This window comes from Bombina bombina, chromosome 9, assembly GCF_027579735.1.
Source record: "Bombina bombina isolate aBomBom1 chromosome 9, aBomBom1.pri, whole genome shotgun sequence".
Classification (NCBI taxonomy): domain Eukaryota; kingdom Metazoa; phylum Chordata; class Amphibia; order Anura; family Bombinatoridae; genus Bombina; species Bombina bombina.
In genome coordinates this window covers 221,283,754-221,295,835 of record NC_069507.1, presented here as the reverse complement: position 1 = coordinate 221,295,835, position 12,082 = coordinate 221,283,754, and the positions used below count along the sequence as shown (strand labels likewise).

Below are 12,082 nucleotides of genomic sequence, written 5' to 3'. Positions count from 1 at the left end.
GAGAGAAAGCAAGAGAGAGAGAGAAAGCAAGAGAGAGAGAGAAAGCAAGAGAGAGAGAGAAAGCAAGAGAGAGAAAGCAAGAGAGAGAGAGAAAGCAAGAGAGAGAAAGCGAGAGAGAGAGAGAAAGCGAGAGAGAGAAAGAAAGAAAGGAGACTAGCTCTTCTTTTTAGAATGGCTAAAGACATGGATTTGACATTGATCTTCCTAACATCAAATATAGCATCACAAATAAAATGATTTGCATGTTGAAGTAAAACAATGTTAGATAAATCAGAATCTGAAGACAGCTGCTGTGCTAAACTGTCCAACCAAAAAGTAGAAGCAGCAGCAACATCAGCCATAGATATAACAGGTCTAAGAATATAGTCAGTATGTAAATATGCCCTTCTTAGATAAGATTCAAGCTTCCTATCTAAAGGATCCTTGGCTAAAGGTAAAGGATACAATTTCTTAAACCTAGAAGGGTTAAGTACCAGGCTTAGATGATTCTTTAGCAATCACATTAGAGATAGCGTCAGGAATAGGAAATACTTCAGGAGTAATAACAGTCTTAAATACAGAATTTAGACAATTACTAGCTTTATCATCAGGAGATTTAGACTGCCCAATACCCAAAGTAAACAAAACTTCCTTTAAGAGAGAACGAATATATTCTAACTTAAATAAAAAAAGAAGATTTGTCAATATTAGTCTCTGACGTGGCATCCTCTGAATCAGAGAAGACCTCATCAGTAGAGGATACATCAGTATGCTGAAGGTCAGAACTTAAAGGAACACTATACCCAAACATTTTCTTTCATGATTAAGGTAGAGAATACAATTTTAAACAACATTCCAATTTACTTCTGTTACCTAATTTGCTTCATTCTTTAGATATACTTTAATGAAGAAATAGCAATGCACACAGAGAACCAATTACAGGAGGCATCTATGTGCAGCTAATAAGCATATCTAGATATGCTTTTCAGCAAAGAATATCAAGAGAATGAAGCAAAATAGATAATAGAAGTAAATTAGAAAGTTGTTTATAATTGTATGCTCTTTCTAAATCATGAAAAAAAAAAATTGGGTTTCATGTCCCTTTAATTCACTAGGTTTAGGAAAATGTTACAAAAACCTTTTTACATTTATTTGAAGGCAAAATAGTCATTGCCTTCTCTATAGCTGCAGCAATACAATCTTACATGTCTGCAGTAATGTATATTAGACTGAAATGGAATAACAGTGTATTTGTACTCAGATATACAGGTAGCCCTCAGTTTACACCGGGGTTAGGTTCCAGAAGGAATGGTTGTAAATAGAAACAGTTGTAAATTGAAACCCAGTGTATAATGTAAGTCAATGGGAAGTGAGGGAGTTGGGTTCCAGGCCCCTCTCAAAATTGTCATAAGTAACACCTAATACAATATTTTTAAAGCTTTGAAATTAAGACTTTAAATGCTAAACAGCATTATAAACCTAATAAAATAATCACAACACAGAATATATCAAACTAAGTTTAATTAACAAAAACGAAATTTATGCTTACCTGACAAATTTCTTTCTTTCTTGACACGGTGAGTCCATGGATCATCATCAGTAACTGTTGGGAATATCACTCTTGGCCAGCAGGAGGCGGCAAAGCGCAACACAGCAAAGCTGTTAAGTATCACTTAACTTCCCACAACACCCAGTCATTTGACCGAAGGAAAGGAGAGAAAGAAAATAACACAAGGTGCAGAGGTTTATATGTAATAATAAAAAAACGGTGTGAAAAAACAGGGAGGGCCGTGGACTCACCCTGTCAAGAAATAAATTTATCAGGTAAGCATAAATTTTGTTTCAGCCAGATCGAAAGAGAAGTAGCCATAGCCTTCTGACGTTTCCCAGAGAAACAGACAAACAAAGCAGAAGACTGGCAGAAGACCTTAGTCGCCTGCAAGTAGAATTTCCGTGCACGCACCACCTCTAGGTTGTGCAGCAAACGCTCCTTATGAGAAGAAGGATTAGGACATAAAAAGGTACAACGATTTCCTGATCATAATCCTATTTGAAACAACTTTAGGAAGGAAACCGAATATACGCAGAACCACCCTATCAGAATGAAAGATAAGGGGAATCAAACTGCAACGCCGAGAGTTCAGAGACTCCTAGCAGAAGAAATGGCAACAAGAAACAAAACCTCCCAAGATAACATCTTGATATCTAAGGAATGCATAGGCCCAAACAGAGCCTGTTGCAAAACTATAAGGACAAGGTTAAGGCTCCAAGGTGGAGCAACTGATATAAACACAGGCCTGAAGCTGACCCGGGCCTGACAAAGGATTGGACATCTGGCACGTCCGCCAGATGCTAGAACAGCAGACCAAAGTCCCTAAGCCTTCAGGGAGTTCCAGACAGCTCCCCACCCTAAAAGGCTGGCGTCTGATGTCACAATTTCCCAAGCCGACCTGCGAAAGCAGGTTCCCTGGGATAGATGATCCAAAGACAACCACCACTGAAGAGAATCCCTCGTCTCCTGATCTAGAGTTAACAGAGGAGACAGGTCTGAATAATCCCTGTTCCATTGCCTGAGCATGCTAAGCAGTAGAGGTCTGAGATGGAACCGAGCAAAAGGGATGATATCTATTGTCGCCACCAACAGCCCAATTACCTCCATACATTGATCCTATCACTAACACAGGCAAAGAAAATGACTGGATTGGGAGGGAAGGGAGGAGCTATATATACAGCTCTGCTGTGGTGCTCTTTGCCGCCTCCTGCTGACCAGGAGGTGATATCCCACAAGTAAGGATGAAATCCGTGGACTTGTCATATCTTGAAAAATAAATCCCAAAACCTGTTCCTGAATCAGAACAGGAACTATTACTCCCAGGTCGGAGAGAACTCCTATACAGAGCAAAAACGCCTCTCCTCTTGACTGGTCCACAGATAATCTTGAAGCAAAATCTGCCTCTGGGAGGAAAACTTTTGAACTCTAGTTTGTATCCCTGGGACACGAATCCTATTGCCCAGGGATCCTCCAAACCCAAGCCAGAGTGAAGAGGGAAGTCTGCCCCCTACCAGATCCAGTCTCGGATCAGAGGCAAGCCCTTCATGCTGTCATGCAATAGCAGGCTTCTTGGATTGTTTCTCTAATCCTGAGGGAGAAGATGACCCTTACCTCCCGTAATAACAGATTATTTCCATCAAGCCAGGTCCAAACAAGGTCTTCCCTGTGTAAGGAATCGCTAAAGGCTTAAACTTAGAGGGTACATCCGCAGACCAAGGTTTTAGCCTTTGTTAAAACAGCTTGCTAGCACACATTCAAGGTGCAAATAGCTGCAGCTGGTTTCAAACTGCAAACCTTCCACTTGCTAGACAGCTAAGCTAGGACAGAGAAACCGGAAATATTGGCTCCCAACTTGATGGGAAGCAACAGTAATAAACAAATTAGCCATTTTAAGAGCTTTTATCCTATCTTGGATTAGATCCCGGGGAGTTTCTGTCCAGATAGTAACGCATCAAACCAACATGCCGCCGCACTAGTGATGGAAGCAATGTACACAGTTGGCTGCCATTGTAAGCCCTGGTGTACATACATCTTTTTGAGTAAACTAATTTTTTTGTCCATAGGATCTTTAGAAACACAACTATCCTCTAAGGGTATAGTAGTTCTCTTAGCTAAGGTGGAGTCCTTGGGGACCGTTTGCCAAGCCCCCTTAACTGAGTTGGCTATGGAATTTATTTTATATAGGAGATGGAGGAAAAAAAAGAGGATTTATTCGGTCTCTCCCAATCCTTAGCAATGATCTCAGAAGCTCGTCTGGTACCGGAAAAACCTCAATCGAGGAAGGTACCCTCAAATATTTGTTTAGCATACTGGATTTCTTAGGATTCACAACGACCGTGGAGTCGCTGTCGTCCAATGTAGCTAAAACCTCCTTAAGTAACAGACGGAGGTGTTCTAGCTTAAACCTGAAGACTACAACTTCAGTATCAGCAAGAGGAATTACACTGACAAAATCAGAAATTTCACCTTCAGATGCTACTACGGTATCCTTCTCCTCAGGCTTCTGGGAGGGGGCATCAGAAAAAGCAACAACTGCGTCAGAAACCTCGCTTACTGAATGTCTGATTTTCCTCTTACTCTTTCCCTGCAATATTGGAAAAGCAGACAACGCATCTGAGACTGCAGAAAAACATGAGAAGCAATGTCCTTTAAAGTAACTCCAACAGGAGCTTGAGAGGAATCGCAGGGCACTGCATGAGGGCGGTAAACTCTGGAATATCTGAGGACAAAAGCTGCGTTATATAATGAGCATTGTCAGTAGATTCCCAAACAGCATCCTCATTAGAAAATGTTGGTTCAGAGTAAATTTTAACCTCTCAAGACATGAGGGACAGACAAATGTTGGTGGTTTCACATTGGCATTATACATAGTGAGCAAGTGACACCTTGTAAGCCTCTAGGTCCATTTCTAACCTAAAGATAACATTTTTATTAGAAATACAAAGAAATCTAAAAATGTTACTGTCTCTTTAAATAGTAAAGCTGTATTTTTTATTTTTTTATTTATTGGGAATAACATGCTTAAATTGAATGAATAAAAATCCCTACACCTCAGCAGTACTCTGCAGAGGTGCCAATGTCATCTGAGCAGGAAACGTCGTGAAAACTAATATTCCTGTACAAACGATCTCCGGAGAAAGTACGCATTAAATATTTCTAAGAGAGACTATGCGCAGCAATGATTTTTGCATGCATAGAATCAAGTTGCCCTTAAATACACTGGATCATAACAAATAAAAAGAGTGTGAAATTACGCTACGCCCATCGTGGGTGTGGCCAAGGAAATCTCCCGGTCGGCTCTAAAATTACCAACCTGCCGGGAGATGAGGCATGGTTCAAATTAGTAACGTCAACTGCCCAAATGTCCCCTATGTTCTCAAAGGGAGCCATGTACATAAAAAATAAAGAGCCCTCCCTATTTTCTAAGCCTCCATTCATCATAGGTGTGGCCAAGGAAATCTCCCGGTCGGCTCTGAAATTACCAACCCGTCGGGAGATGTGGAACCAACCATATCAATAACAAGCTTAATAATGGTAGCAATGCACATGTCTCATGTCGCAATGAATAAAGTAAGCCCCAGTGCCTACAGTAACGCTGCTCTAAAGTCCCCTATGCTTAAGGGGAGACTAAGGAATCAATAATGCGGCTTGTCTCATGAACTCAAATAAAATAAGCCACAGTGTCTGCAGTAACGCTGCCCCTATGTCCCCTATGCTTAAGGGGAAGACTATGAGAATAATAATGAGGCTTGTTCAAATACATAAGTGCCCTTGGTTTCTGAGACTTTTTCTTCCCTCAGAAAAAAGGTCAGCACTTACCTCATATGCTGCATGGCAGATCCCAGGCTTGAGAGGTCCTATCCCTCACATGGGCCTGTGGATGAAGAGAAATCCCTGAGTTAGTGTCTCTCAGGTTTTCCAAAGGTAGGGCAGCATCAATATGGGAGGCAGTTTCAATATAGGAGGCACAGTGAGAATTATGTCCCGCAAGTTCCCATTGCTCTAAAGCCACCAAAAGCTCTACTGTAGAGACTGATATGGACTACGGCTACACCCTAGGACAAAGCAGCACACTCTGGCACTACTGTAAAAATAAACTCTTGATTGAAGAATCTAAACACCTCACTTTACCTGCTTCTATCACTAACGTAGGCAAAGAGAATGACTGGAGTGGGATGGAGGGGAGGAGCTATTTAACAGCTCTGCTGTGGTGCTCTTTGCCTCCTCCTGCTGACCAGGAGGTGAATATCCCATAAGAAATGAAGATGATCCATGGACTCATCGTGTCTTTAAGAAGAAATAGTTTTTTTTTCCCTCTATTATGTGCTACGGCCTCTCTAGGATAGGGGAATACAATTTTTTTTTAATTAATTTATTTTTTAACAGGTAATTGTTTATATGGCAAATCTTCTCCAGATTGTATTATATTAAATCTGTATAGTCTGCATATAATGTTGAGCACTAATTTAAATATATATATATATATAAACAAAAAAACTTAAAGTGCAGCCAAGATTACAAACCATATGCCCACCTTGTGTGTGAATTTTTTAAATTAATTTATACAATTTTTTTAATTAATTAATTTTTTAACAGGTAATTGTTTATATGGCAAATCTTCTCCAGATTGTTATATTAAATCTGTATAGTCTGCATATAATGTTGAGCACTAATTTAAATATATATATATATATATATAAAGAAACAAAAAACTTAAAGTGCAGCCAAGATTACAAACCATATGCCCACCTTGTGTGTCCAGCTGTCCCTGCTCCAGCACGGTCTCATCAACCAGCAGCGATGTGTGTGTAGAGAGCTGCAGGAGGCCGCTCACCAGGCGGTTTGCAGAATAATCCTTTTGTGGGATAAAACGCAAACTGTTCATGTTCTCTATAGTCATGCTCAAGTAATACGACTGCAAAGGAAAAACAAGAGACATTTTTCATCTACAAATAGCAAAAAACTATTAGACTGATCTCACTAAACTAAAAACGAAATGTATGCTTTCCTGATAAATTTATTTCTTCTATTACTATTGGGAATATCACTCCTGCCCAGCAGGAGGCGGCAAAGAGCACCACAGCAAAGCTGTTAAATATCACCTCCCTTCCCTCCAACCCCAGTTATTCGACCAAAGTAAAGGAAAGAAAGGAAGCAACAAGGTGCAGAGGTTCATAATATGACAAAAAAGAAAAAACGGGCGGGCCGTGGACTCACCGTGTCAAGAAATACATTTATCAAGAAAGCTTAAATTTAGTTTTCTTTCTAATGACATGGTGAGTCCACGGATCATCTAATTACTATTGGGAATCAAAACCCAAGCTAGAGGACACAGATAAGGGAGGGACAAGACAGGGAACCTAAACAGAAGGAACCACTGCTTGAAGAACCTTTCTCCCAAAAGAAGTCTCAGTCGAAGCAAAAGTATCAAATTTATAGAATTTTGAAAAAGTGTGGAGAGGACCAAGTTGCAGTCTGGGAAATCTGTTCCACAGAAGCTTCATTTTCGAATGCCCAGAAAGAGGAAACAGCCGTGACCCTCTCAGGAGGCTGCTGTCCAGCAGTTTCATAGGTCAAGCGAATGATACTCTTCAGCCACAAAGAAAGAGAAGTAGCCGTAGCTTTCTGCCCCTTACGTTTCCCAGATAAAATCACAAACAGAGCAGAAAACTGGAGAAAATCCTTAGTCGCCTGTAAATAGAATTTTAACGCACGCACCACGTTTAAGTTGTGCAGCAGACGTTCCTTATGAGAAGATGGGTTAGGACATAAAGGAACAACAATCTCCTGATTAATGTTCCTATCCGAAACCACTTTAGGGAGAAAACCTAACTTAGTACGCAAAACTACCTTATCCAAATGAAAAATAAGGTAAGGAGACTCATACTGTAACGCCGAGAGCTCTGAGACAATACGAGGAGATGAAATAGCAACAAGAAACAAAACCTTCCAAGATAACATTTTAATATCTAAGGAATGCATAGGCTCAAACGGAGCCTGTTGAAAAACCTTAAGAACAAGGTTAAGACTCCAGGGAGGAGTAACAGGTCTGATTCTGACCAAGGCCTGACAGAATGATTGCACGTTTGGTACATCCGCTAGACGTTTATAAAACAAAATAGACCAGGCCAGATATTTGACCTTTCAAAGAACTTACCGATAAACCCTTCTCCAAACCCTCTTGGAGAAAAGACAGAATTCTAGGAATCCGAACTCTACTCCAAGAGTAGCCTCTGGATTCACACCAATACAGATATTTTCACCATATCTTGAAGTAAATCTTCTCAATGACCTGATATTTACTCACCTGCTTTCTCTGTATTCGCTGGGACTTTAGTGTGTATGGTCTCAGGTGGATCCCATTTGTATTCAGTGTCCAATTGTCTTTCTTCTAGTGCGCGCCCTCTTTTGAAAAACAAGTCCCTGATGACAATTTTAACTACTACCGCATCCTCAGCTTGCATTCTCTCTTCGAGACTTAGGTTTAATAATACGCTGATCATGCGGTCCTGGGAGTTCTGTTGCAGTCAACGTCTGACTGGTTCTGTTATGATGGACAAGTTTCTACGCGTTTCAGCTCTCAGAAAGGAGCCTTTTTCAAAGGCGGTAGGAGTTAAATAGTCATCGGGGAATTTTTTTTCAAAAGAGTGCGCGCACTAGAAGACAAATGGGATCCACCTGAGACCATACACACTAAAGTCCCAGCGAATACAGAGAAAGCAGGTGAGCGGGTAAACTTATCAGCCGCTGTAACCAGAAAATAGGGTGAGTGTGAATCTACTTTTAAAAACACCATAGACCAATTATTGAAACAAAAGACACTTTCAGACATTGGTAGTGAGTGGAAAACCAATCTGAATTCGGACAAACCACTGTGGAATTATTAAAAAACCTGACGACTCAGTTTAAATTATAAAACACTTATACCTAATGGAGACATAATACACAGAAAGGCTGACAAGCCCTGAAAAAAAAAAATCACATGTGAACGCTCCTTGGACACACTTAAATTATAACAATCACTACAATTAGTGATGCACCGAAATGGAAATTCTGGACCGAAACCGAATCCGAAAATCCAGGATGCACTTGGCCGAAAACCGAAAATCGAAACTAATGCCAAAAATGTATTTTTTCAAATTATTTTCAAATTTATTTTTTTTAGTGTTTTTTTTTTTTTTGCATAATTAGAGCCAAGAAAAAAAAAAACAGGCAAAAAAAGAATACCATTTTCGGCCAAAATTTTTCTGTGACCAAAATTTTGGTGCATCCCTACTTAAAACAATTATAAATATACCGAATTTACCGAAAATAACAGGCAAAAAAACCGAAAACCGAAACAGCCAAAAATGCCATTTTCGGCCCAAACTTTCTGCAGCCGAAATTTCAGTGCATCCCTAACTACAATTATTGCAATCGCTTGTTTTTGGTGGTTATTAACCCTTATTTTTGTGATTAATTTAGTTTTAAGTTAGGTGGATACTAACCCTTATTTATATTATTAATGTGATCCATGCAGTTTTAAATAACTGTCCCAAAGACAGAGATTTTTTCAACTTAAATTTTAACCAATAGAGTTATAAGATAGACACCGGTGTCTCCTGACCATACCTGTTTTAGATAGGTTTCTGAAAAGCTGTACTGAATATTAATGTGAATAGATGTTACAGACTGTGTTAATAAATCATTTATTTAATTCTAATATGCACTAGTCTTAGTTATTTTATTCTTGAGAAGTTTTTACTAATTGAGTGTTTAATTTAAAATACATCAGACTGCCGTAGGCGCTACCTCCTCCCTGTTTTTTCTGTTTGTTTACCTAAAGCTGCACTTTTTGGTGAGAGGTGCGGCTAGTGAGGTTGGCTGTTCTGTTTGTCTTATAGCACCAGTCTTACAAACCTTCACCAGGTTTAAGGGGTCCTATCCCCCACATGGACCTGTGAATAAAAAGAAACTCCAGACTATAAATTCCTCAGGTTTTCATGGGTTGGGCAGCAATAATACGGGAGGCGCAGTGAGAATTATGTCCCACAAGTTCCCATTGTTTTAAAGCCACCAAATGCCCTACTGAAGAGACTGATATTGGCTACGCCCCAGGACAAAGCAGCACAATCTTGCACTACTTTAAAAATAATAAACTCTTGATTGAAGAATCTTTTCTAACACCTCACTTTACCACATCCTATCACTAACGTATGCAAAGAGAATGACTGGGGTGGGAGGGAAGGGAGGGGCTATTTAACAGCTCTGCTGTGGTGCTCTTTGCCTCCTCATGCTGACCAGGAGAGGTGACTATCCCATCAGTAATTAAGATGATCCGTGGACTCATTGTGTCTTAAAAAATAAATTTGGGACACTTGAGGAGAAAGCTGCGGCATATCTTGAACATTGTCAGAAGACTCCTGAACAGCATCCGCCTCAGACAATGTTGGCTCAGAAAAAAAGTCTATCCCTGTAATTTAAAGTTCTCTCAATACATGAGGAACAGAAAGGGATTGGTGGTACCACGTTAGCATCAAAACATAAAGAACATGTAACATTTTTCAGGGCCTCTTGGTCCATCTTAACTCACAATTGAACAAAACAGAATTTATGTTTACCTGATAAATTACTTTCTCCAACGGTGTGTCCGGTCCACGGCGTCATCCTTACTTGTGGGATATTCTCTTCCCCAACAGGAAATGGCAAAGAGCCCAGCAAAGCTGGTCACATGATCCCTCCTAGGCTCCGCCTACCCCAGTCATTCGACCGACGTTAAGGAGGAATATTTGCATAGGAGAAACCATATGGTACCGTGGTGACTGTAGTTAAAGAAAATAAATTAACAGACCTGATTAAAAAAACCAGGGCGGGCCGTGGACCGGACACACCGTTGGAGAAAGTAATTTATCAGGTAAACATAAATTCTGTTTTCTCCAACATAGGTGTGTCCGGTCCACGGCGTCATCCTTACTTGTGGGAACCAATACCAAAGCTTTAGGACACGGATGAAGGGAGGGAGCAAATCAGGTCACCTAAATGGAAGGCACCACGGCTTGCAAAACCTTTCTCCCAAAAATAGCCTCAGAAGAAGCAAAAGTATCAAACTTGTAAAATTTGGTAAAAGTGTGCAGTGAAGACCAAGTCGCTGCCCTACATATCTGATCAACAGAAGCCTCGTTCTTGAAGGCCCATGTGGAAGCCACAGCCCTAGTGGAATGAGCTGTGATTCTTTCTGGAGGCTGCCGTCCGGCAGTCTCGTAAGCCAATCTGATGATGCTTTTAATCCAAAAAGAGAGAGAGGTAGAAGTTGCTTTTTGACCTCTCCTTTTACCGGAATAAACAACAAACAAGGAAGATGTTTGTCTAAAATCCTTTGTAGCATCTAAATAGAATTTTAGAGCGCGAACAACATCCAAATTGTGCAACAAACGTTCCTTCTTTGAAACTGGTTTCGGACACAGAGAAGGTACGATAATCTCCTGGTTAATGTTTTTGTTAGAAACAACTTTTGGAAGAAAACCAGGTTTAGTACGTAAAACCACCTTATCTGCATGGAACACCAGATAAGGAGGAGAACACTGCAGAGCAGATAATTCTGAAACTCTTCTAGCAGAAGAAATTGCAACTAAAAACAAAACTTTCCAAGATAATAACTTAATATCAACGGAATGTAAGGGTTCAAACGGAACCCCCTGAAGAACTGAAAGAACTAAATTGAGACTCCAAGGAGGAGTCAAAGGTTTGTAAACAGGCTTAATTCTAACCAGAGCCTGAACAAAGGCTTGAACATCTGGCACAGCTGCCAGCTTTTTGTGAAGTAACACAGACAAGGCAGAAATCTGTCCCTTCAGGGAACTTGCAGATAATCCTTTTTCCAATCCTTCTTGAAGGAAGGATAGAATCTTAGGAATCTTAACCTTGTCCCAAGGGAATCCTTTAGATTCACACCAACAGATATATTTTTTCCAAATTTTGTGGTAAATCTTTCTAGTTACAGGCTTTCTGGCCTGAACAAGAGTATCGATAACAGAATCCGAGAACCCTCGCTTCGATAAGATCAAGCGTTCAATCTCCAAGCAGTCAGCTGGAGTGAAACCAGATTCGGATGTTCGAACGGACCCTGAACAAGAAGGTCTCGTCTCAAAGGTAGCTTCCAAGGTGGAGCCGATGACATTCACCAGATCTGCATACCAAGTCCTGCGTGGCCACGCAGGAGCTATCAAGATCACCGACGCCCTCTCCTGATTGATCCTGGCTACCAGCCTGGGGATGAGAGGAAACGGCGGGAACACATAAGCTAGTTTGAAGGTCCAAGGTGCTACTAGTGCATCCACTAGAGCCGCCTTGGGATCCCTGGATCTGGACCCGTAGCAAGGAACTTTGAAGTTCTGACGAGAGGCCATCAGATCCATGTCTGGAATGCCCCACAGCTGAGTGACTTGGGCAAAGATTTCCGGATGGAGTTCCCACTCCCCCGGATGCAATGTCTGACGACTCAGAAAATCCGCTTCCCAATTTTCCACTCCTGGGATGTGGATAGCAGACAGGTGGCAGGAGTGAGACTCCGCC

The 12,082-nt window shown here is 40.8% G+C and overlaps 1 protein-coding gene across 1 annotated transcript in view; it reads right to left on the bottom strand.

Moving 5' to 3' along the window:
- The window catches only part of MCMBP (minichromosome maintenance complex binding protein), a 108,349-nt gene that overhangs the window by 43,197 nt on the left and 53,070 nt on the right, over positions 1–12,082 (bottom strand). Inside the window, exon 12 of the mRNA XM_053692657.1 lies at positions 6,281–6,446. Coding sequence (XP_053548632.1) covers positions 6,281–6,446 — 166 coding nt within the window. The remainder of the gene's footprint in view (positions 1–6,280; positions 6,447–12,082) is intronic.